Genomic DNA, 27,590 nt, shown 5'->3' on the forward strand with positions numbered 1-27,590 from the left:
ATTGTTCAGCTGATATTTATTGTGCAAAGCATTGGGGATACATCGTGAGCCAGACATGGTCCCTGATGCCAGGGGGGTTGAGTCTGGTGGGGAAAACAGATGTTAAACAATAATCTTAATGATAAATGGAAGAGATACCTGATGCTGGGTGCCTGAAATGAGCAGGAAGGCTTTTCTGAGGAAAAGATGCTTGAGCTGATATCTCAAGTAAGAATTAGGTGAAGAGGAGAAGGCAGAAGGCAGAATATTTCTTCCCTTTTTTTTTTTTTTTTGTTCCTGGCCGGTATGGGGATCCAAAACCTTGACCTTGGTGTTATAACACAGGCAGAATATTTCATATAGAGCAACATGTGCAGAGGGCCCGTGGCAGTTGGGAGGAAAATGACTGAAAGGCACAAAGCCTTCTTCGTGGCTGGTACAAGAAGAATGAAGGGGAGTATGGTGCAAGATGAAGCTGCAGGCAGTAGAGGTCACATCTTGAAGAAATTTGTAGCTTTTCCTTTAAAACTGATGGGAAACCACCGAGAGTCCCTTCCCTGCTTTTCCAGAGCGGGGTATGGTGGAGGAGGCGGCTTGATCTCTCAGGCTCAGTGATATGAACAGATTGGGGTTGGGGGAGCCCAGTGGATGCAGATAAACCACTTAGGAGGATATGCGATAATCCTAGTGAGAGCTGCTGTCAACAAGGATTGAGATACTGATGGAACTGCAGAGAACTGGACGGACTCTAGAGTGAATAGGAGGTAAAATGGGTGGGACTTGGTGATGGATTGGATTCAGGGAGTGAAGAGAGGAATCAGAGGTAACTCCTGGGTTTGTGGTTTATGCTGCTGAGTAGGGGAGGTACCATTCACTGAGATAGGGAACACTAGAAGATGACTAGAGATCCGTTTTTTGTTTTGTGGGGTTTTTTAAATTTTTAAAAAATTTTTTGGTGTTTGTGTGCGGGGATCATTCATGACATCCAAGAAGCAGTTTAAAATACAATTTTGGTGCTCAGGACAGAGATTTGTGTTGGAAATATACATTTGGAAATACTTTGCATGTATGTGGTAATTGAGCCATAGGTGGGGGTAAGGTCACCTAAGTCAGAACCTTGAGTAGTTTCATCATTTAATGGCAAAGAACAGGTGGATGAACCGGCAAGAGAAGCAGAAGAGCTAGGGAGGAGGACCAGACAAATGTTGTCTAAGAAGTGATGGAATAGTCTGTGGTAGAAACTCTTGGAATTTAAGTAACCTAAGGATTGAAAAATATCTTATCACCATGGAACTCATGGTACCCTTAGCAAGAGTTATTTTGTTGGTGTAATAGGGCCAGAGGGCGGATATGAGGCAAAGGTTTGGGCAAGGAAATGGAGTCAGTGAATCTAACAGTTTTTTTCATAGATAGGATTATAAAGAGGAGGAGAGGATGTCTAGCTGATGGGCATAAAGGATTATCAAGAATCCAATTGAGAGAGCAATGGAGAAATTGAATAAACAAAAGAAAAACTGGGTTATTGGTAGTGTAAGATTTCTGGGAACATGGGAGTGGATGGGATTCAAAGTGCAGGTAGAAGGGGCTGTCCAGTTAGCTCGGTTTGAGCGTGATGCTAATAACACCAAGGTCAAGGGTTTATATCTCCTTACCAGCCAGCCACCAAAAAAAAAACCTTAGGAAGATGGACAGTTTCTCCATTTAACAGAAAGGAAAAAGGAAATGAAGGAGGTGTGTGTGTCTTGTCTGTATGTCTGGTATTGGTAAAATGAGTTCCGGTCTTGTGGCTTTTATTTTCTCTGTGAAGCAGGAAGTGGTATAATATACTTATGGTGAGAGATGGTCAGAAATTCGAGAATATTGCAGAAGATTTGAAAGACATCTTGGAATGTGGGAAAATGAGTTTACTAGAGAAATGTAGCATTGTCAGGCAGAGTTAAAGGCCCATCTGAAGTTGGAGATCAAACTTTTTTTCTAGCATGAGTCTATTTAGTGCATGCACGGAGAAAACCTATCCAGGTATGGCAAGGACTGTGGATTTGGCTTGCTTAGCATGCATTCCAACTTCTAATGTGGCTTCTCTTACTGAACAATCTGGAAAGTTAAAAACTATTCCCTAGACTCCCTTGCACCTAAGACGAAAATTGAATTTGAGTTAAATGTGGAGAGGAGGGTGTGAGGCATCCAGTTTGCTGGCAAATATTATGGTAACTTTCTTGCAGTGGTAGCCATAACTTTCTTGATTGTAGTAAAGGCAGTATTATTTTGTGGGTTAGTAGTAGTTGTTGGAAGTTCTGCCAGTGCCTTTGCTATCGTGCTTTCAATAATTTTGGAAATACTTGGCAATAAATCCCTTTCTGCTTAACCTAACTACAGTGGGTTCTTTAGTCTGCAATTATACTCCACCGGAGTAGGGGTATTGCCAGATAGGTAAGCTATAAAGACATAGTTAAAGGGAGTTCAGGGTATTATTGGAATGATGGACTACAGAATCTAAGCTGGATTGGGAGAAAAGAGAAGAAAAAGGGGAGGGCTGATACACTGGAAGAAAATAGAGGCCAACAGATTGGGGTTTCTAATGAGGTCAAAGAACAGTATTTTCTACTAGAAGACTTCCGTTTGTCCTAAAAGGTCTGTTCAGTTGTCTGCCTTTTAAACTTCCCTGCTTCCCTCAAGTTCTCTCTCTTCCTGGATGGTACTTTTGTACTTATCAGACTGCGTTGTAATTGGTCACCATTACCCCTACCAGACTAGGAAGTCTTTGAGGACAGGGACTGTGTTGAAGAGGGTAGTTTAGTAGCAAGTGTGTATGTGGCCCTTGGAAAGGCCTAAGATTTTTCTCTTTCTAGATATGTTTTTGGACAAGTTACTTCATTCCTGTAAAATAGAGTTACCTACATTGTAGAGTTGTTTTAAGTATTAAAATAGATTTATAAAATACCTAGCACAGGACTTTACATACAAACATCAATAAATGCACTGAATTGGTGACTTAACTAACGATTTAAATAGGGTAAAATTAAATACTTCAGTATTTCAGTAGACAGTTATAAATTTCTGTGTGCTTACACTGTGCTAGGCACTGGAGATTTGGGGAAGAAGGATATGATGATGTGCAAGACAAGAGCTTACTCCCCAAAATTTCACAATCTAGAAAGGGAGGGGGGAAAGTTCATAAATGTGATTTGAATCCCATCTCCATCATTCACAGTTTTGTAATTTTGAGCAAATTAGTTGGCTTGTCTTGTATCTTTATTTTTAAAATGGCAATGATAGTTGCCTATCTTGTATGATGGTCAAGAAAATTAAATTAGTTAAGACAAAGCTCTTAGATTAATACATAGTAAATATGAAGCACTCAAATATCAGCTATGATTATTAGAGGACTTTGAAGGGGACCTTAGGAATAATTGAAACAGTAGTGAGGGATAGTAGAGTATGTACTGGTCCTGGGGTCTAGTACCAGTGTTGAAGCCTTTGTCAAATCACTTGGCCTCTCTCAGACTCAGTTTCAATTAAATAAGAATAATAGGTTTAATGGTCTCTATAAATCCTTTCAGCATTTACGTTTTTGTGTTTTATCTGGCTTTTTGCTATTCTTCCTCTTTCCTACTTCTGAACATTTTCTCAACAAGTCCATGACTGGTGTTTGAAAAGGAAGAAGCATCTACCTAACATGGTCACTCTAGAAATTTGGTGGGAAGAAGGAAGTTTGAGCCACCAGTTTGGCGTTTAAAAGTCTTAAAAGTCTTCTATTTGGGCAAGCCCATGGCTCAGTCAGGAGAGTGTGGTTCCGATAACACCAAGGCCACGGGTGCGGATCCTATATAGGGATGGCTGGTTAGCTCACTGAGTGAGTTTGGTGCTGACAACACCAAGTCAAGGGTTAAGATTCCCTTACCGGTCATCTTTATTTTTAAATTTTATTTATTTATTTATTTTTTAAAAAGATGACCGGTAAGGGGATCTTAACCCCTGACTTGGTGTTGTCAGCACCACGCTCACCCAGTGAGCCAACCAGCCATCCCTATATGGGATCCGAACCCGTGGCCTTGGTGTTATCAGCACCACACTCTCCCGAGTGAGCCAAGGGCCGGCCCAAAACTATCATTTTTTTTCTTTTTCTTTTTTGTGACCGGTACTCAGCCAGTGAGCGCACCGGCCATTCCTATATAGGATCCGAACCCGCGGTGGGAGCGTCAGTGCGCTTCCAGCGCCACACTCTCCGGAGTGCACCACGGGGTCGGCCCTCACTCATTTTTAAAAAAAAAAAAAATTTTCCGTTTGCTGACCTATCCAATATATTGTATAGGTCCCAATTCCTTCTCCTTCTATATGCTTTAGACCAGAATGTGTTCACCTTTCTTACTCTACCTGTGCTTGGCACATAGTGAAGCTCAATTCACTCCTTCAAAAAAACTTTGAGTACCTGTAGTACCCAGGCACTGGGAACACAAATAAGAAATGGCCCTTGGCCCACCTGGGGACCCGAGGTATGGAGCCAGGGACCGGACCCCCCTCTCACACCCAGGCACATCACGCCAGCTCCTCATGGCTCCCCGAGTGACCCGAGGCATGGAGCCAGGGACCAGACCCCTGCCCACAACCAGGCACACTGCCAGCACCAAGGAACATGCCAAAAACATCACCTCCATGTGGGTAGCCCACCACAGCCACCACAATAACCATGGCTGCTGCAAAAGTGGCTAGACACCACAACCACCATGCAGATAGTCTGCCAACCACTGGAGTGCATTGACACAAGGAGAGTCTCCAGCAGAGATAAAGAAGAGGATGTCTCTCTCCACAAAGCCCATTTCAGAGTGACAGAAGAAGCATCTGCTCTATGATAATATTGGGGGACTTGATCACACCTTTGAGCAATGGACAGATCATCTAGGCAACAAGTCAATAGAGTAACCATTATTCTTTCAGAAGGAAAGAAGAAATCTAGGGTAATGGGGGGGGAGAGGGGGATTGGGAGAGATTGGACAAGGGGCATAAAGAATAATTACGATTTGTAACAATATATATGCTAGTAATATTGATTTGATCAACATATCTCAGTGTTGAACCCCAAAAATATGTATAATCAATTTTGATTCAATAAATAAAATAATTTTTTTAAAAAAAGTAATAGCCCTTGGTTTCATGTTGGAATGAATGGATCCAGACATTGCTCATCCTAGTCTCTTGCATGAATGATATCCTTCTGATTAATCCTCATTGATTCCTGTAATGTTAGGACTTACTCTACAAAATTTAGGTGGGGACTGTCAACTCTTTTTTGAGACATTATAGTATAGTGGTTTAGAATGCAGGCTCTGGAGTCGTTATTCTGTCTTTGTTCATATCCCAGCATTTTTAATTACTGACTTTTCTCTCAGTTCTAACAGAGATTTTTTTTTTGTTTTTTTGTTTTGTTTTGTTTTGTTTTGTTTTTTTTAAAAAGATGACCGGTAAGGGGATCTTAACCCTTGACTTGGTGTTGTGAGCACCACGCTCAGCCAGTGAGCGAACCGGCCATCCGTATATGGGATCCGAACCCGGGGCCTTGGTGTTCTCAGCACCGCACTCTCCCGAGTGAGCCATGGGCCGGGCCAATTCTAACAGAGATTTAGTATAAATTAAAATTATGTTAACTCCCTAGGGTTCTAGTCAGTTAGTACTGTTACGTAACAAAATCTAAATCCAAACCTAAAAACAATAACAAAAATCTCGACTAGATCAGTAAGGTGACACATGAAATGAAGTTCCAAAGAGGCTATAAAATATGTCACCAATTTAATGTTCTTTAAACTTCTCGTTGCTTGGGGGATGGGAGGACACGATGTGTTTTTTGTTTTTTTAAATTCGGCCTGTGGCTCAGTCAGGAGAGTGTGGTGCTGATAACACTAAGGCCATGGGTTCGGATCCCATATAGGGATGGCCAGTTTGCTACCTGGGTGAGCATGGTGCTGACAACACCAAGTCAAGGGTTAAGGTCCCCTTACTGGTCATCTTTTTAAAAGAAAAAAACTTTCAAACAATCACAAAGTTATGGAGGTACAGTACAAATAACATTTTCTTCTGAATCATTTGAGTTAAGTTGCTATTCTGATACCCCATCACTCCTGAATACTTTAGTTTTCCTACAAACAAGGACATTCTCTTACATAGTCACAGGATAACTACAAAAATCATTAAGTTAACATTTCATTACTTCTCTGATCCTCAGGCCCCACCTCTCCATGCTTGGTCTCTGACTCGCTATTCTGGGCTACTCAGTGAGTGGATGCCCTCATTACCCTGCTGTTTTCAACACTGAGTTTGCTCCTCATTGCAGGTTTTGCAGACTCCCTCCTTACCCAACATAGACTCTAACCTCATTCTTTGGGCCACCATTTCCCCTACTGCATGCCTCTCCCCTCGGCCCCCACCCCCTGCCACTTCCACCCCACATTTTCCTTGCTCTGTGCTTTGTTTTGGGAAGAGGGTGGCTCGTCACTGGGCCCCTATTGCTTCCTTACATAGTACAATTATTTAAAACATTCAAGTGAAATGAAGCCCTTACTTCTGCTTCCAGAACTATGGCAAGGCAAAACCAAATGATGTACCTCAATCCCTGTCAATTTATTTGCTCTTGTAAGTTTATGAATGTGGTTCTATCTGACTAGACTATATCAATCTCAATGTTTTATAAACTTTTAAAAAACAACAGAACTCTTATTTTCCAAATGAATTCTTACGCGAAGGTTAATAGGTAGACTGGATCAAAGTAGAATATGCTGTTACAGTAGGCGTCCCTCCAGTAATTCCCACTCCCTCTCCCTTGCCAACATGGCCCACCCCAAGGCCGGGAGGGTAAGTGGGAATGAGCAGTAATTGACCTCTGCCTCATTACTGAGGAGAGATTCCTACTCTCCCAACTGTTCTGAGTGGGACTTCTCCCAATTCTGGTTTCTTTAGGGGCTCTTCTCCCCCCAACTTTAGTATGGAGGCTTACTTCCAGTTGGTTGGTTTAGTTTTCTTGAACCCTGTGGTGATTTAGATCTTTCAGAGTTAACTTTTTAAAATAAACTTGAATTAACTGAGGAGCCTCTGAATAACCACCATAAAACCCTAGGTCTTTATAGAATATAATTGGAAAAAATTTTATGTCCCATTTTTAAAAAATGTCAGCCATCTACTTTCCTGAAATTATAAACCTGTTACTGTTATATTTCAGGCTTTTCTTCAGAAAATGGATGCCAGTTTCCTTCTTGAAGAATTGTGTAGGGTATCTCACTTTAAACTTAGCTTTTTATACTCTTATCACAGCAGAAGTCTATAAGGAACAACTTAAGTTCATTTCTGCTTTTACTATTTTTTCCATGACCTTTGTGTGGAGAAAAATAGATGATAGACTAAGGTGTTTGAGCTCAATTTGAATATCCCAGTTGCTGGTGCCGCTGTGGATTCTGTACTTCACTTATGTTCCAAATGTTGGAAGTATAATAAAGGTGTCTCCATAGAACGATTGACCTCAGGTTAATAACCCCCGTTCTAGCATGTGAGGTAAGGGATGCTGGGCAGAGGGAAGGGAGGAGCTAGAGATGAGACTGCATAGCTGGGAAATGGAAGAGGCAGGATTCAACCAGGCTGTAGAACTTGGAACTAACCTGTTTATGAATCATTTCTAAGAACTGACAAATCTGACTTCATTCTCTCCGTGTGCTTTTAGGAAAGCAATAAACCATCTCTGGCTGAGCTATGCAGAAAAGGCTAGGTTTATTATAAGGATACAAGATTATTTTATGTGTTGTAAGTCTGTGCTCTAACCAGCTGAGCTAACTGGCCAGCCTAAAATTATGTAACTTGAGGACAGGGACATTCCTGGGCCTTGAGATGACACTAGAACCAGGGTTTGGCAGTCTGACAAGATTTGCTTTCATTTCTGTTTCAAGTGAGGCTGTCCGTTTAATGGACAGTCATTGTAAATCAGGAAGACTTTCCAAAAGCAGTACATGAAATCATGTGAAAGTGAGAGGGAAAATTGGGGGTTGAAGAGAAAAGAAAGTATTTGCCTATGAAAATCCAGGGAAAATAGTTGCAGGTCTTGCTGGTGACAGGTCTAATTGGGAAGAAAAAGAGAACTGAGGACAGTGCCATTAGATTTATCTTTATCAGGCTGGCCCGTGGCTCACTCGGTAGAGTGCGGTGCTGATAACACCAAGGTCACGGGTTCGGATCCTGTATAGGGGTGGCCGGTTTGCTCACTGGCTGAGTGTGGTGCTGACAACACCAAGCCAAGGGTTGAGATCCCCTTACCGGTCATCTTTTTTAAAAAAAAAAAAAAAAAAAAAAGATTTATCTTTATCTAGCAGTGATGTATGTAGCAATGATGTATCCAGCAGACTAGAGAGGCATGCTTAAGAGCCATTAGATTGCTGGTTTTCTCCCTGTTTAAAACTGGGAGGCTCAGCAAGAGTATCTCTAAGGTGCCTTCCAACTCCAAATCTCTAAGTCTTGCTACTAAGGCAGCATCTGCGTCACCTGGGAGCTTGTTGAAAATGCACAATCTTAGACACCACCTTAGACGCACTGAATTGCAATCTGCATTTTAACACAATTCATAAATAGTTAAATAAATTTGGTACGTCAACAGTGGGTTATTGTGTGGACATTAAAAAAAGATATGTGTGTATGAGTTGCTATATTAAGTAAGAAAATGGCTGTTAATGATTAATGATTTCATGATTCTGTTAAAAACTGCTTCTACATATAAAAAGTCTGAAAGAATATAAACCAAATTATGGAAGGTTTTATATTCTTCATTACTAATGTATTATCTAAACTTTTAAAATGAGCATGTGTGTGTTAATTTTATCAGGGAAAAAAAGTAAGCTCTTCTCTCTCTTTTTGAAGTCACTTTGGATTTATTTATTGGTTTTTTTTTTTTGGCAGCTGGCTGGTGTGGGGAGCTGAACCCGTGACCTTGGTGTAACAAGGCTACACTTTAATGAAGTCACTTCAGATTTTTTTTAATTAAATTTTTAAATTTATTATTAGCATGTTCATTCTTACAAATCGTGATATTTCTTTATTTTTTTTTATTTTATTTTTTTTTTTAAAGATGACCGGTAAGGGGATCTTAACCCTTGACTTGGTGTTGTCAGCACCATGCTCAGCCAGTGAGCGAACCGGCCATCCGTATATGGGATCCGAACCCGGGGCCTTGGCGCTATCAGCACCGCACTCTACCGAGTGAGCCACGGGCCGGCCCATGTGATATTTCTTTATGCCTTTTACCCGACCTGTCACTTTCCAAACCACCTCCGTCCCTCCCCCGCCATCTCCAGTATCCTTAGATTTGTTCTCTCCTTCTGAAAGTTCAGCATATTGTTGTGGTCTTTTCTTTCTTTCCTTCATTACTTCCTTCCCTCTTTCCCTCCTCCCTCCCTCTCTCCTTTCGCCCCTCCCTTCCTTTCTAATGGCCAGTTATGAATGAGAACATGTGGCATTTCTTTTTCTTTGGCTTATTTCACTTAACATAATTTTTAATGCCTAGCATAGTGGTTAAGAGCATGGACTCTGGGGTCAGCCAGAGTTTGACTCTATCATTTGCTGGCTTTTTGGCATAGGCTTAGTCATTTGACTTCTGGAAGCCTTGGTTTTCTCATCTATATAATATGATAATAATAGAACTTACATCTTGAGAGTTTTGAGGATTAAATGAGACATTGCATGCCTAGTGCTCAGCACAGTGTCTGGACATAGTAAGTTGTTGATAAATATTAGCTCTTATTCCCATTGTTCCTTTTTTTTGAGATCTAGTCACACCCTCCCTCCCCACAAGCTTTCCTCTGGCAAAAAAAAATAGCAACAATAGCAATAATAAACCAACATACAAACAAAAAAACACCTTACTGGCTAGTTGCCAAAAAACAAACAAAACAAACCACACAAACAACAAAACCAGCAGCCTGATGGCGCTGGATGAGTAACAAATTGAAAAGAAGTAAGATCAAGGTTTCTAAAACTCCCCTCAATTAGAACAGACAAAAGAGATTTGGATGAAAGTATTCAGTATTAAGTCTAATTGGTGCTATTCCTTAGAGACTAGTTGTGGACTGTCTACATATTCATGTCTCTGATTGTTGTCTGTCTTATTTCTTTGTGACAGGACACTTGAATTAGCTTTAGCAGAAGAGAAATGGAGGAGCCATAGAACATTAAGGATGAATTCAGGAAGGCCTGAGACCATGGAAAACTTGCCTGCTCTCTACACTATTTTCCAAGGAGAGGTATATTGTTTTGTGCTTTGAAAATCTACCATTTATGTTAAGAATAGATTGAGGATGAAAAGGAGCTGGGTTTGATGCTTCTGTACATTTGAGATTATCTTAAGCATTATGGTTTAAATGGGAAGGGCTAGTGGAGTATCTGGCTACCACATGTACCTATAAGCTCCGGACATCTAACTATATACCTGACATGTTCATTTGGATCCCTTAATACATCTCTAATTTATGTTTAAAACTGAATATTTAATTTTCTCACCAAATTTTTTTCTCTTCTGGTCTTTTCCATCTCAGCAAGTGGAAACTATCCATTCAGGTACCCAGGCTAAAATTTGGACATCATCCTTTATTTATCTTCTTGATTTGATCTTGATTTTCCCTCCCCCTTCAGTTCATCCACAAGTCCTAATTATATCTTTGGTCTGTATACTTCTCTATCCCCTTAGCACCCTGTTAGTTCAAGCTTTCCATCTCTTGCCTGGCACTCACAGGGATCCCTACTTCTCTTGTAGCCCCTCTCCAATGTGTTTTTCACATTGCAGCCAAAATAACATTTTTAAAACAGATCAGACATGCTGCTTTCTCATAGTTCTTCAGAGGCTTCTCATTATACTGGAATACAAACTCATTTTCATGGTCCTTCCATGACTTGGCCTTGCCTACTCATACAGTGTTGTTTTGTTCTACCCTGCTCATATTCCAGCCACACTGGCTTCCTTACAGCTTTGAAAGTACTAAGCTTGCTTTCTCTTCAAGATTTTTCACATGCTATTTGTCTTAGTTTATTTGTGTTACTATAAAAAAAATACCTGAGATTGGGTAATTTATAAAGAACAGAAATTTATTTCCTACAGTTCTGGAGGCTGGAAAGTCCAAGATCAAGGCACCAGCAGATTTGATGTCTGGTGAGAGCTACTCTCTACTTCTAAGATGGCACCTTGCTGCTTCATCCTCCAGTAGGGACAAATGCTGTGCCCTCACATAGCGGAAGGGGCAAACTCACCCCCTCAAGCACTAATCCATTCATGAGGGTGGAGTCCTCATGGCCTAATCACCTCCTAAAGTCCCCCACCTCTTAATAGTGTTGCAATGAGGTTTAAGTTTCAACATGAATTTTTTTTTTTTTTTTTTTAAAGATGACCGGTAAGGGGATCTTAACCCTTGACTTGGTGTTGTCAGCACCACGCTCTCCCAAGTGAGCTAACTGGCCATCCCTATATAGGGATCCAAACCCGTGGCCTTGGTGTTATCAGTACCACACTCTCCCAAGTGAGCCATGGGCCGACCTTCAACATGAATTTTGAAGGGGACACAAACTAGACAACCTGGATTCTAGTCCTAGCTCTTTTACTTACTAACTGTGTGATCCTTGAGACTGTCAATCTCTTTGTCTCAGTTTTCTCATTTGTTAAATGAGAAATAATATTATCTCCATTTGTTAGATGAGGTAATAACTACTTCTGTAGGACTACTGTGAAGGTTAAATAAGCTATTATCTATAAAAACACAATGCCTGAGTCATAGTAGGAATTCATTAATGTTGTCTCCCTCCTCTTGAAGTGAAAGTAAAGCCAAAAAATTATTTTAAGTATCTTATGAGTGCCTGTAGTGTCATTCTTATGGCATTCATACTTGCCTTCTGGTTGATAAAAGTTTCACCTGCTAATAATGTGAAGTCTTTTAGGATAGCTTTGTGATCATCAGTCAGTTGTAGATAATTATGGCTCTTGAATTCTGTTAAATTGATCCCAACTTGTAATATAACAGTCAGTGTACAAAAAACAAATTAAAAAGATACAAAGGATAATAACATTCTTACAAACAGCAAAGGACTCTGCTCTTGAGAGCCTTTGTCCTTTTTCTTTACAGCCCATGATATCCCCAAAAGTTGGTGAGGTACGAGAGCTCAGAAAAAGGAGGTGGTAGCACTGGAGGTAAATTGATTTTTCTTATTGTGAAGTCCTCACTTCTTAGTGCGGCACAAAAGAAAGGGAAGAACACTCTGCTCTCCATGGACCAACTCAGATTTCTAGTAAACTAGCTCCAGACCTACAGCTTTTTCTTATATGAGATGGGGCTTAGATTAGTGTGGGTTTTATAAATTACTGCCAAGGATGTTCAGAGAGAACTTTATAGTTCTAATTTGCTATTTCAGGAACACATTTTGAAAAAAGATGATTTAGAAGTGACTTGGAATTAGGCAAAGAGAAATTTCATAATAAATTGAGAAGAAGTGGGCCAGCCCGTGGCTCACTCGGGAGAGTGCGGTGCTGATAACACCAAGGCCACAGGTTCATATCCTATATAGGGATGGCCGGTTGGCTCACTGGCTGAGCGTGGTGCTGACAACACCAAGCCAAGGGTTGAGATCCCCTTACCGGTCATCTTTTAAAAAAATAATAATAATAAATTGAGAAGAAGAAACTTTTTTCAGAATATTTATCTAATGAACATTTAATGAGTGCCTAATATAAGGGTACTTAAAAAAAATTGTGGAAAAATAGAATTAAAAGATAAAATGGGAGCTGGCTGGTTGGCTCAGTTAGTTAAAGCATGGTACTGATAACACTAAGGTCCGGGGTTTGATCCCTGTACTTGCCAGCTGCCAAAAATAAATAAATAAATAAAGATAATATGAATCTTTCCATGCACTTTTTGAAGTATCCTTGTATTTACAAAGAAGACCAGTTAATTTAAAATTCAAAAAATTTTGTGAGCCTAATGTATGTTAGCACTCCTATACATTCTGTGTTATTGAATCTCTCCAAAGAAGCTGTTACCCCATTTAATAGATGACGAGACTCTTCTCAGAAGTTAAGTAATCACCCAATGATTAATAAACGGCAAAACTGGGATTCTAAATCTGGTCCCCTTTCCAAGTCTGCTTTCTGCTAAGTTGCAGCTGGGATTGTCCAATTGTATATAAAGGTATAGAGGAAACAAAAGACCTGTAAGAGAATTATTTTGACTGAATTGAAGTATAGGAGGAAGGTAGGTGGTAAGTCTGGTTATTCCACAGTCATTTGTTTGTATAACTATCATAGCATTTAGCATAGTCTTGTATTATTGTTACTTGTACATGTGTCTCTTTCACTAGATTGTGAGTTATTGGAGAGTAGAGGCCTTGGTTATCTCATATATCTTGGTGAAATTCATTTTAAAATAGGCAGGGTGTATTATGAGTCTCCAGAGAGACAGAGCCAATAGGATATGTATAGAAATATATGAGAGGGGATTTATTAGGGAATTGGCTCATGTGATTATGAAGGCTGAGAAGTCCTATGATAGATTGTCTGCAAATCGGATGCTGGTACTGTGGCTCAGTCCAAGTCCAAAAGCCTCAGAACTGGGGAAGCTGATGATGTAATTTTCAGTACAAGGCCAAAGGCCTGAGAGCCCAGAGGTGCCACTGGTATAAGTCTTGGAACCCAAAGGCCTAAGAGTCTCAAGTTCTGATGTCTATAGACAGGAGAGAAGAGTGTATCCCAGCTCCAGTGGACAATGTGAGAAATTTGCCTTTTCCTGTTTTTGTTCTCTGTGGGCCCCCAGCAGATTGGATGATGCTCAACTATATTTATTGAGGGCAGGTCTTTCCTACCTAGTCCACTCAGGCTCATAGTACTTATCTCTGGAAACACCCTCACAGACACCCAAAAATAATACTTTACCAGGTTCTGGGTATTCTTTAATGTAGTCAAATTTACACCTAAAATTAACCATCACACTGAGCTTTTTTTATTTTAAGTTGTTTTTATTTCACAGTACCTGACATGATGTCTTGCATGTAGTATGTTAGAATGAAATTGAACGCAGCCTCATAGGACTGGTTGTCCTTGAAGAAACTTGTTCTGAGCCCATATCTCTTAGCAGGTTCAGTAGGGATGGGGGGCCCAGTGATTGAATAGCTGAGAAACCAGTATTCATCCTTCTCTTATCCTGTTAGAGACATCACGGTGCCAGAGTTCAGTAAGCATGGTAGGGAGTACAAGCATAGCAGTGGGAGTTGGGATTTGGCTCAACCTTACCATAGCCAAAGAAATCCTGTGGAGATTGGTTTTAGTAAGGTGGAAACAGCATTGTACTAGAAGTCAAAAACTTTCTGTTCTATACCTGGCCATGCTACTTTCTAACTTTGTGGCTTTGGACGAGTAACTTGTCTCTGAGCCTCAAATTCCTCATTTGCATTATGGGGATAACGAATTTCAAGGCCAGTGCCACCTCTATTCTGAAAATGGAAAAATTCATTTTATCCAAGCCCTGAATTAAATTGAGATAATTACTGAATTTTTTCCCCTGAGTTATCGGACTAATTATTCTTGGGACGCCGGGCAGACTGTGTGATCATCTACAGCAGGTGTCATCCTGTTAATTTCAACACTGACTGCACCCTAGGAGATACAGTGATAGAAACACCTGGTGCTGGAAATAGGCAGGAATGCCTTTTCCTAACTGAACAGTTGAGTGCATCCATGCTGGAGCACATTAACCTTTCCTTTCGGGAAAGGCCAAATTAAGGTGTGTTATATTACCTCTAAAGACTATATATAATGTGACACTGGAGCTTCACAATTGAAAAGTGAGATTGTCTTAATTTACAGCAACAAGGTGATTTGGGATCCAACTTCCAGTTGCTACTTTTAAGTTTGTTAGATAGTTATGCTCTTTGATAGTGTTATTACACAATTTGAGACTTTTTAGCTCTCTTTCTAGAATCCTGGAGCAAAAGCCAGGGTGTCTTCAGCTGGTCTAGAAAGAAGGGATTTGCTTTTGTTCTAATTAAAAATTGAAAACTTTAACTTCATTCTCTATGTGGCCCTCTTTTACAGAGAACAAATTACTTTATGAACTTGGATAAGCACTTATGTCTCTCATCTTCACTTTCTTCATTTGAAAAATGACAGGATTAAGAAAGACGATAGTGGTGCCCTGGACTTGCAGAGGGAGAGAGCATATCTATGGATACAAAGTGAGGTGGCGAAAAGGGGGAGGGGGAAGGAGGTCAGGGATTAATTGGGTGAGGGACACAGTATAATCGCAATTTGTGGTAATGGGCATGCTGCTAGTATTGATCTGGCCATCACATCTTGGGCACGAGTGGTGACAGTCAGCTTTGTACCCCATGAATATTCATAACCAATAAAAAAAAAGAAAAGAAAAATGACAGGATTGGACCAGCTAATCTCTAAAGTTAGTCTCTGAAGTTCTTCCTCTGGCTCTGCCTTGCCTTGATTTTAAATGTCTGCATGATTGTACTGTTACTTTGGGACTGTCTGGTCCCTACTCCAGCATAGCATGTTTGTCAGTGTAAAACAGGAGTTTAGAACTTTTGGTTTGTAACCCATCGTTCATGTGGTGTCTTGGAGAATTAGTTCAAGTGCTGTGTCTCAGTATCACCATTTAAAAAAGAGGAGAATGCAAATTTTTGTTTATTTCCATCCTAAGATTGAGGTGAGTAATGATATTTGATGACTAGGAGTCAAGAGACCCATGTTCTGTCTCTAGCTTTTATGTAAGATTAGTTGTGTGCCTTTCTACCAGTCACTAATCTTTTTGTGCTTCAGTATCTTAAACTGTTAATTATTAAAAAGCTGCACTTGCCTTATAATACCAAGGTCATGGGTTCAGATCCCCATACCGACTAGCCACCAAAAAAAAATTAAGAAAAAATTTTAAAAGCTACACTTTACTGAAAGTACATTATGTGCCAGATACCAGTGCCAGGCATTTTATGTACATCATTTGTTATCTGCAGCAGCAAAGTGAGAACAAATGGAAACTTAGGCCCTGAAAGGCAAGTTGTGTTCACAATCCCACAGGTAGGAAGTGGCATAGCTGGGGTTAGAAGCCACATCTGTCAGTCCAAAGACTGTGCTCTTTCTATACCTATACTACTCTGCCTCATCTGCAATGTAAGGACCTGCCATATACGAGAATACTTCTTAGGATTGTTGCCAGGAGCAGATAGGATACCAGATGTTACACTGCATTTGGCTGTTAGAATTTTATACTTAAAAGGAACCCATGAGCAGCTCTAGTGTAGTTAAGACTAAATTTTCCCTGGGTTTACATCCCAGCTCTGCTACTTACTAGCTTTGGACCTTGGGTTAATTACTTAATCTCTCCATGCATCATTTTGTCGTCTGTCGAATGGGAATAGTAGTACCAACTTCATATAGTGTCATGAGGATTTGAATAGTGTTTTGCATGTAGGGAGTGTTCAGCATATATCAGTGAATAGCAGTGCAGTGGGGATTTTCTTATTCAATCCCCTTATTTTACGCATGGTGAAGCTGAAATATTGATTGCCCAAGATAAAACAACTAAAGGCACTGAAAAGAATAAAGTTTATATGTATAAGACTGTATTGAATACAAATAAGAATGAATTTAGTGATAAATATAGTATGTAATGACAGAATCAATCCCAATCCACAGATGGGGGTGGATTGGGCTAGAGGATAGAGGGGAGAGAAGGTAGGTAGAGCCTGGGTTAATGATTTATCTGACACGGTTTCTGGGATTTTCATCACTAACATTGATTGGTTTCCTATTACATAGATCCGTCAAGGCTCTAACTTCTCCATCTTAGGTAAAGTCTCCTAAAGACTTGGGGATAGTTCTTTTTCTCTCTGATTATATCTTTTCAGGTTCTGTCAGATGTTGGTATATTGGCTTTTTCTCTAATTGTCTTGATAAAACCCAAGACTCAGATTTGGAGTGAAATATGATATGCTGTATGGCCTGGTTTGATTTGAAGTTTAAGAAAAAGGATGCCCTACACGATGTGTCCCAAATTCTTAAAGATCTCTGTATTGGGATTGGATGCCTTAGTTGCAGCTAATATAAAGCTTAACTTTATTTCATGGTTTTCTGCTGTTTGTTCCTTTTGTTTATGAAACTCCTTTGGTGATTTCAATGGGTGCTGGATTTGGGCATTCCTTGGTACTGTCATACCATGTGACACACATACTTGTCAGTCTAAATTTCAAAAAGAACAGAAAGAATGTTTGACAGAGCATCACTTTTAGGCAGTTTTGTAGCAGATGGAGGCAGTCAGTACCACATAGAAATTCGGGGGGGGCTAGGTTAAGTGCTACTAAAGAAAGATTCTCATTTGTGTGACATTGATTTTTTTTTTTTTTCTTTAAAGGTTGCTATGGTGACAGACTATGGAGCCTTTATCAAAATCCCAGGCTGTCGGAAGCAAGGTGGGAACTTATAACTTGAAATCCAGCCCTTTCGTTTTACTCTCTCTCCTCTCACCCCCACAACATCCTAATTATAGGCTCTGCATTTTTCAGACAGTAGTTTTTTTGTTTTGTTTTTAGTGTCAGAGATGAATACAGACAAGCGTTGACAGTTCATTTTTAGCAAGTCTTAACTCAGAAAAATGGTGCTCTCTGACTTTGCGGAGGATATAGCTAATTGGGGTCACTTCTAGAACCAGCTCTCCCTAGACTTTTCTTGTGACCCCAGGCAAGTCACTTGACTTCTTTGTAAACAGGATTTGGGGGAGGGCAAGCTACTTCTCTCTGAGACTGAAGATATGTTTTCTAGTATGTGGCACATGGAATGGGAATAGTATTGTAATCAATGCAAATATATATAATACTTTAAACTTTCTTTGTAAATAGTAGGCATCTGTTGAACATTTTTGGAGAATTCCTTTCATGTGTATAATCTTATTTGTTTCTCAAAGCAATTGTCTTAAGTAGAAAAGGCAGGTTCCACAGACAGGTAGCCTGCTGAGTGATTTAGCTGGGTAATGGCAAAGCTAGGACTAGAACCTAAGCCTTCTGATTTCTAGATCAGTGGGCTTTCTACTCTGTCACACTACTAGTGGATCCAGAAACTCAACTTCTAATTCCTTATGCTAAAATAAGTTAAAGATTTATTAAAGATTTTAACATTAAAAATATAACCATGAGAGTACTAGAAGAAAATGTAAAAGAATATTTTACTACACAAAAGTCAAAAACTTAATTGTGAAAATCATTCTAAGCAAAGTTAAGCTGGGAAAAAGAATTCGCAGTACCTACAATAAAGGGCTAATAAAAAAGGAGAAGGTAGGAAAAGGGGCCAAGGATATGAAAAGACAACTCACAGGAGAAAAAAATGTCATTTAGTCAGTATATTAAAAGATACTGATTATCAGTACTGATTAGAAAGTAACTTAAACTGTGATACATTCATGTACAGTAGTACTCCCGCATTCACAGGGGATGCATTCCAACACCCCCAGTGGATGTCTGAAACACTTTGGATAGTACCAAACCTGATTGCCATAAGTTGGAACACATTTCTATTTATGTCCTCCACCCCCAAATTTAATGCCTTTTCCATCTTAACTAAGCACTTCTGCACTGTGGCTGATAATTCTACAGCTTGAGGTGCAACAGCAAAACTAGCACAAATTTCTTTTTTCTTCTTCGTAATTTCATGGATGGAATAGTTGTTCTTACCATAGATCTTAGCAACCTCAGCATATCATTTTTTTTTTTCCTTATTAAGTCAGTAACTTTCACTTTTTCACTTAAATTATTAAAATAAGGATTACTTGAACACAAGTGATACCTTGACATTTGATCTAGTAACCAAGACGGCTATTAAATGACTAACAGGCAGTTAGCTTCTTGAGATTTCATCACGCTACTCAGAATAGAATGTGATTTAAAACTTATGAATTGTTTATTTTTGGAATTTTCAATTTAATACTTCCAGAACGTGGTTGACCTTGAGTAACTGAAACCATGGAAATGGAAACAGCAGATAAGGGGGGACTGCTGTAATGGGCTACTACTCAGCAATAAAAAGGAATGAGACTGAAGTATTGATATGTGCAACAACCTATATCAGTCTCCAGAGAATTACACTGAGTGAAAAAAGCTAATCCTAAAAGGTTATACATTTTATGATTCCATTTATGTAGTACTCTTTTTTAAAAAATAAATAAATAAAAGCTGTTTTGAAATATAATTTACATACCACACATTTCACCCACTTAAAGTATACTATTCAGTGGTTTTTGGTATATTCACAGATTTTTGCAACCATCATCACAATCTAATTTGAGAACATTGTCATCACCCCAAAAAGAAATCCTGTACCATTAGCAGTCACTCCAAATCCTCTCTGTCCAATCTATTTTGTCTCTATATGTCTGCCTATTCTGCACATTTCTTATAAATGGAATCATACAATATGTGGTCTTCGGTGACTGGCTTCTTTCACTTAGCATAATGTTTTCAAGTTTCATCTGTTTTGTAGCATGTATTTCATTTCTTTTTATTGCCATTCCAAATCAGTTTATTGCATTTCCATCAGTTGATGGATATTTGGGTTGTTTCCACTTTTTTGCTATTAAGAATAATGTCATGAACATTTGTTTAACAAATTTAATGCATGTATGCTTTCATCTCTCTTAGGTATATGCCTAGGAGTGGAATCACAGGGTCATATTATATTTTTAATGTTTTGAAGAACTGACAAACTGTTTTCCAAAGTGCACCATTTTATATTCCCACCACCAATGTGTGAGGGTTCTACTTTCTCTATGTTTTTGCCAGCACTTGTTATTATTTGTCCTTTTAAGTAGTATAGCCATCCTAATGGATGTGAAGTGGCATCTCATTGTGGTTTTGATTTCTATTTCCTTAATGGCTAATGATATCAAGTCTCTTTTCATGTGTTTATTGGCATTTGTATAACTTCTTTGGAGAAATGTATATTCAAATCCTTTGCCCTTTTAAAAATTGGGTTATTTTTGGTTCGGGTCAAGATGGCGGAATAGACGGTCCCTAGCATCACTCTCTCCCACAAATCAACCAATTCACAACTATAAAAATGTAACAATATGGACTTCCGGTCAAGATGGCGGAATAGCGTTCCCTAGTGTCACTCTCTCCCACAAATCAACTGATTTAAACTATAAAAACATAACATCAAGTGCATATGGAACGGGGAGATATCCAGCAGGGGAGGCAGAAGCTCCGCGGAGACCACATGCCCTGTGGGGCCGACATCGCACGATCTGGCAGATAAGCTTCACCGCCGCCACCCGGCTCCATTCCCAGCCCAGCCCAGTGCACACAGAGTGGGGAGACATCCGGCAAAGGAGGTGGAGGCTCCGCAGAAACCACACAACCTGTGGGGCCACCACTGCGTGATCCAGCAGGTAGGCTTCACCGCAGGCACCCGGCTCCATTTCCAGCCCGGCCTAGTGCGCTCGGAGAAGGGAGACATCTGGCAGGGGAGGAGGTAGGAACTCCACAGGGACCACACTGCTGCCGCGCGACCCAGCAGCCTGGCCCAATGTGTATGGAGCAAAGAGACGTCCAGCAAGGGAGATAAAAGCTCTGTAGAGTCCACACACCCGGTGGGGGGGCCACCGCCGCGTGATCCAGCAGCAGGTAGGCTTCAACGCTGCCAACCGGCTCCATCCCAAGCCTGGCCTGGCACGCACAGAGCAGGGAGACATCCTGCAGGGGAAGGCGAAGCTCTGCAGAGACCACATGCTCTGCGGTACCTCAGTGAATCCCAGCAGCCCGGGCCAGAGTGCACGGAGAAGTACAGCACGGGAGGTGGAAGCTCAGCACAGACCACACACGCTGCTGTACTGCCCCGTGATCCAGCAGTCTGGCAGAGTCCAAGCTGACCAGAGAGGTGGCTCCCCGGAGAGGCCCAAGACCCAAGGCAACCACACACGCAAGGCACTAGTGGCCAACTGAGAAGTCACTGAGGTAGCCATACCAAATTGACAACCACAGCAACATCTTATTCAGTCAATAGTGTTAAACCTGTGGACTGTGAAACCCCCTGCCACAATGAATAAACATCAAAGAAAAGATACCAGAAATACAAAAAATCAAGAAAGTACACCACCAAAGATAATAAATCCCAAGCTCTAGATCCTATACAACAAGAAGCCCTTGAAATGACTGACAAGGAATTTCAAGTGATAATTCTAAGGAAACTGAATGAGATACAAGAAAACTCAGCTAGACATCATGATGAAACAAGGAAAAGTATACAGGACCTGAAAGAAGAAATGTACAAGGAAATCAATGCCCTGAAAAAAAATGTAGCAGAGCTTGCCGAACTGAAGAAGTTATTCAGTGAAATAAAAAACACAACGGAGAGTTTAACCAGCAGGCTTGTGGAAGTTGAAGAGAGAACCTCTGAACTTGAAGATGGGCTGTTTGAAATAACACAAGCAGACAAAAAAAAAAAAAAGAAAAAAGAATCAAAGGCATTGAAGAAAATCTGAGAAAGATATCAGACAACCTTAAGGGCTCAAATATCCGAGTCATGAGTGTTCCAGAAGGGGAAGAAAAAGGAGATTACACTGAAAACATATTCAACGAAATAGTGGCAGAAAACTTTCTAGGTATAAGAAAAATCACAGATCTTCAGATCCAGGAAGCTCAAGGATCTCCAAACGTATACAACCCAAAAAGTTCTTCTCCAAGAAATGTTATAGTCAAATTGGCAAAACTCAAAGACAGAGAGAATCTTAAAAGCTGCAAGAGAGAAGCATCAAATAACCTATAAGGGAGCCCCAATTAGGCTAACATCAGACTTTTCATCACAAACCCTAAAAGCCAGAAAGGAATGCGATGATATATTCAAAATACTAAAAGACAGAGATTGTCAGCCAAGAATCCTCTACCCTACAAGGCTGTCCTTCCAAAATGAAGGGCAAATAGTATATTTCTCAGACAAACAAAAACTGCGGGAGTTCACCACCACACGACCACCCTTACAAGAAATTCTCAAGGGAGTACGGGGTTTGGTTCCTGAAAAATAACTACCACTGCCATAAAAACCCAAGAAAAATCTAAACCCACTAGTATAATAAAAATGGCATTCATGAAGAGAAAACAAGCAAACAAAAAGGCTGTCTGCAACCTAAGGAACCAACAAACACAGAAAACAAACAGTAAATCAGAAAGCAAGGAACAAAAGACACCTAAGACAAGCAAGCAACCAATAAAATGCTAGGAATAAATCAACACTTTTCAATAACAACTCTTAATGTAAAAGGCTTAAATTCCCCATTCAAAAGACACAGACTGGCTGACTGGATTAAAAAGGAGGACCCAACTATATGCTGCCTGCAGGAGACCCACCTCACCCATAAAGATTCACATAGACTAAGAGTGAAAGGATGGAAAAAGATTTAGCATGCAAACAGAAAAGAAAAACGAGCTGGAGTAGCTATTCTTATATCTGACAAAATAGACTTTAAACTAAAAACCATAAAAAGAGACAATGAGGGACACTACATAATGATAAAAGGACTGATCCATGAAGACATAACAATCATAAATATGTATGCACCCAATGTTGGAGCAGCCAGGTTTATAAAACAAACTCTATTGGACCTAAAGAAGGAAATAGACACTAATACCATAATAGGAAGGGACCTGAACACCACACTGTCAATATTGGACAGATCATCTAGGCAAAGAATCAGCAGAGAAACGCAAGATCTAAACAATACTCTAGACCAATTGGACTTGGCAGATATCTACAGCACATTCCATCCAACAACCTCAGAATATTCATTCTTCTCATCAGCACATGGATCACTCTCCAGGATAGATCACATATTAGATCACAAATCAAGTCTCAACAAATTCAAAAAAATTGGAATTATCCCATGTATTTTCTCAGACCACAATGGATTAAAATTAGAAATCAATAACAAATGAAATTCTGGAAACTATACAAACACATGGAAATTAAACAGCATTCTACTTAATGACATATGGGTCCAAGAAGAAATCAAGCAGGAAATCAAAAAATGTATTGAAACTAATAAAAATAATGATACATCATACCAAAACCTGTGGGATACTGCAAAAGCAGTATTAAGGGGGACATTTATTGCATTAAATGCTCACCTTAGAAGAATGGACAGATGGCAAGTGAAAAACCTAACACTTCACCTTAAAGAACTAGAAAAACAAGAATAATCCAAACCTAAAGTTAGCAGATGGAAAGAAATCATTAAGATCAGAGCAGAACGTAATGAAATTGAAACCCAAAAAACAATACAAAAGATCAATGAATCAGAAAGTGGTTTTTTTATTTTTTATTTTTTATTTTTTTTGTCTTTTTCGTGACCGGCACTCAGCCAGTGAGTGCACCGGCCATTCCTATATAGGATCCGAACCCGTGGCGGGAGCGTCGCCGCGCTCCCAGCGCCGCACTCTCCTGAGTGCGCCACGGGCTCTGCCCGAAAGTGGTTTTTTTAAAAGGTAAATAATATTGACAAACCATTAGCATGGCTAACAACAAAAAGAAGAGAGAAGATCCAAATAACAAAAATTACAAATGAAAAAGGTGATATTACAACTGATACATCTGAAATACAAGGAATCATTCGAGACTACTATAAACAACTATACGCCAACAAATTTGAAAATCTGGAGGAAATGGATAAATTTCTGGACAAACACAAGCTCCCAAAACTGATCCATGAAGACGTAGACAATCTGAACAGACCAATAACAATAAAGGAGATTGAAGCTGTTATCAGAAGGCTCCCAACAAAGAAAAGCCCAGGACAAAATGGATTCACAGCAGAATTTTACCAAACATTCAAAGAGGAATTGACACCGATTCTTTAAAAACTATTCCAAAAGATTGAAACAGACGCAAATCTCCCAAACTCATTCTGTGAAGCAAACATCATCCTGATACCAAAACCAGGTAAAGATATAACCCAAAAAGAAAACTACAGGCCGATATCCTTGATGAATATAGATGCAAAAATCCTCACTAAAATACTAGCAAACAGAATACAGCAACACATATGTAAAATTATTCACCACGATCAAGTGGGATTCATCCCAGGGGTGCAAGGTTGGTTCAACATACGCAAATCAATAAATGTGATACACCATATTAATAAAATCAAACACAAGGACCATATGATCATCTCTAGAGATGCTAAAAAAGCATTTAATAAAATTCAACACACATTCATGACAAAGACCCTCTATAAGTTAGGTATAGATGGAAAGTATCTCAACATAATTAAAGCCAAATATGATAAACCCACTGCCAATATCATCCTGAATGGGGAAAAGCTGAAAGCTTTTCCTTTAAGAACAGGAACTAGACAAGGATGCCTACTCTCACCACTCCTATTCAACATAGTGTTGGAAGTACTAGCCAGAGCAATCAGAGAAGAGAAGGAAATAAAGGGCATCCAGATTGGAAAAGATGAAGTCAAACTGTCCCTGTTTGCAGATGACATGATCCTATATATCAAACAGTCTAAAGCCTCTATAAAAAAGTTCTTGGAAGTGATAAATGATTTCAGCACAGTAGCAGGATACAAAATCAACACACAAAAATCAGTAGCATTTCTATTCTCCAATAGTGAACATGCAGAAAGAGAAATCAAGAAAGCCTGCCCATTTACAATAGCCACCAAAAAAATAAAATACTTAGGAATTGAGTTAACCAAGGAGGTGAAAAATCTCTATAATGAGAACTACAAACCACTGCTGAGAGAAATTAGAGAGGATACAAGAAGATGGAAAGATATCCCATGCTCTTGGATTGGAAGAATCAACATAGTGAAAATGTCCATACTACCCAAAGTGATATACAAATTCAATGCAATCCCGATCAAAATTCCAAAGACATTTTTCTCAGAAATGGAAAGAACTATCCAGACATTTATATGGAATAAGAAAAGACCACGCATAGCCAAAGCAACGCTGACCAAAAAAAATAAAGCTGGAGGCATAACACTACCTGACTTTAAACTATACTACAAAAGTATAATAACCAAAACAGTATGGTACTGGCATAAAAACAGACACAGTGATCAATGGAATAGAATAGAGAATCCAGAAATCAACCCACACACCTACAGCCATCTGATCTTTGACAAAGGCACCAAGCTTATACACTGGGGAAGAGACTGCCTCTTTAGCAAGTGGTGCTGGGAGAACTGGATATCAATATGCAGGAGAATGAAACTAGACCCATACCTTTCACCATACACTAAACTCAACTCAAAATGGATTAAAGAATTAAAAATAAACCCTGAAACAATAAAACTTCTTAAAGAAAACATAGGAGAGACACTTTCAGGAAATAGGACTGGACACAGACTTCATGAATACGACCCCCAAAGTACGGGCAACCAAAGGAAAAATAAACAAATGGGATTATATCAAACTAAAGAGCTTCGGCACAACAAAAGAAACGATTAACAGAGTTAAAAGACAACCAACAGAGTGGGAGAAAATATTTGCAAAGTATACATCTGACAAAGGATTAATATCCAGAATATACAAGGAACTCAAACAACTTTACAAGAAAAAAACAAGCAACCCAATTAAAAAATGGGCAAAAGAGCTAAGTAGGCATTTCTCTAAGGAAGATATACAAATGGCCAACAGACATATGAAAAAATGCTCAACATCACTCAGCATCTGGGAAATGCAAATCAAAACTACACTGAGATACCATCTCACCCCAGTTAGGATGGCTAAAATGCAAAAGACTCTGAACGATAAACGCTGGCGAGGTTGCGGAGAAAAAGGAACTCTCATACATTGTTGGTGGGACTGCAAAATTGTGCAGCCTCTATGGAAGATGGTATGGAGGTTCCTCAAACAATTGCAGACAGATCTGCCATATGACCCAGCTATCCCACTGCTGGGAATATACCCAGAGGAATGGAAATCATCAAGTCGAAGGTATACCTGTTCCCCAATATTCATCGCAGCACTCTTTACAATAGCCAAGAGTTGGAACCAGCCCAAATGTCCATCATCAGATGAGTGGATACGGAAAATGTGGTATATCTACACAATGGAATACTACTCAGCTATAAAAATGAATGAAATACTGCCATTTGCAACAACATGGGTGGACCTTGAGAGAATTATATTAAGTGAAACAAGTCAGGCACAGAAAGAGAAATACATGTTCTCACTTATTGGTGGGAGCTAAAAATAAATAAATAAATTCACACACATACAAAAAAAAACCGGGGGGGGGGGGGAAGAAGACACAACAACTACAATTCCTTGAAGCTGATACGACAAGCAAACAGAAAGGACATTTTTGGATGGGAGGGAGGAGAGGGGGGAGAGAGTGAGGTTTCGGTATTGGGTCACAATAATCAACCACATTGTATATCGACAAAATAAAATTAATAAAAAATAAAAATAAAAAAAACGTAACAGTAGCCCACCTGGGATTGCTGGAGCTCAAGGGAAGAGAAGGAGAGACCTGTGGAGTTCAAGAAGGCAAGAGAAACCATGATGAGAAAAAGAAAAACTGTTTGGAGTGTTTTGGGCCGTGACCGCTTCAAGGCTGGAACTGCTGAGCACATGGAACAGGAGCCGAGAGAAGCTGCATCTGTGCCCTTTGGGTGTAGTTGCTTGGAGGCAGGGGGTGGAGAAGAGGGCCTTGGTGGCCCCCAGGACAGCAAGACCACTAATAGGACTCCCATAGAACAACTCAGGAGCGAGGAGCCAGAACAGCTGAAAAGGGGGAGCCATTCAGAGGCCAGTGAGTCATCACAAGGGACCTTCGCAGGCCCATCCCATGGGAAGTGTTTGGAGCATGGGAGGTGGGGGAGACGGGCCCACCAGGAGAACACTGGGACACAGGAAGGACAGCCAGTCTGTCCCCCAGTCAGCACAGGACCACTCAGAGGAGACTGGTCGGGAATGCAGAGTTGCATGGGGTGCAGTTTGATGAAAAGACTCAGGCCTAGATCAGAGTTTCTATACAACCCAAGTGCACCGGGTCTCTGGAGAGCCAGAAGTACCTATAAGGTCAACCATTGAACCCTGAGCTGGACAAAAAGCCTTCCCTAGGGAAACAGAAGCAAAGCAGCAATTTAGGTCAACCACAGAGCTCAAGTACTGGTTCCCACAGGAAGTTCCCTTGTTTTAGAAGTAAGGAAAGTACAAAAAATTAGTTCCAGCCTAGGCACACCACCAGTGCATCGGGGCCCGCTAGGGGACCTGGGGCTTGGATCCGGGGACTGGATCCCCCACCCACAACCACAAACACTGCCAGTGCCTTGGACCCACCTGGGGACCTGAGGCTTAGAGCCAGGGACTAGACCCCACTCCTACATCCAGGCACACCGCCAGCGCCTCGTGGCCTGCCCAGGGGCCTGGAGTATGGAGCCAGGGACTGGACCCCCCTGCCCACAACCAGGCACACTGCCAGCACCTCAGGGCCCCACTTGGGGGCTCAGGGCATAGAGCCAGGGACCGGACCCCCCCACACACAACCAGGCACACCACCAGCGCCAACGAGCATGCCAAAAACATCACCTCCATGTGGGTGGCCCACCACAGCC

The 27,590-nt window shown here is 40.4% G+C and overlaps 2 protein-coding genes across 2 annotated transcripts in view; one reads left to right on the forward strand and one right to left on the reverse strand.

Annotated features, from left to right (window-relative positions):
* The window catches only part of SNRNP40 (small nuclear ribonucleoprotein U5 subunit 40), an 82,987-nt gene that overhangs the window by 32,517 nt on the left and 22,880 nt on the right, over positions 1 to 27,590 (reverse strand). The gene's annotated exons all lie outside the window — the stretch shown is intronic.
* The window catches only part of ZCCHC17 (zinc finger CCHC-type containing 17), a 64,585-nt gene that overhangs the window by 565 nt on the left and 36,430 nt on the right, over positions 1 to 27,590 (forward strand). The window contains exons 2-3 of the mRNA XM_063103603.1: positions 10,124 to 10,244; positions 17,391 to 17,448. Of these exons, the coding sequence (XP_062959673.1) occupies positions 10,179 to 10,244; positions 17,391 to 17,448 (124 nt within the window). The 5' untranslated portion in view covers positions 10,124 to 10,178. The remainder of the gene's footprint in view (positions 1 to 10,123; positions 10,245 to 17,390; positions 17,449 to 27,590) is intronic.

Source organism: Cynocephalus volans, chromosome 8, assembly GCF_027409185.1.
Source record: "Cynocephalus volans isolate mCynVol1 chromosome 8, mCynVol1.pri, whole genome shotgun sequence".
Taxonomy (NCBI): Eukaryota; Metazoa; Chordata; class Mammalia; order Dermoptera; family Cynocephalidae; genus Cynocephalus; species Cynocephalus volans.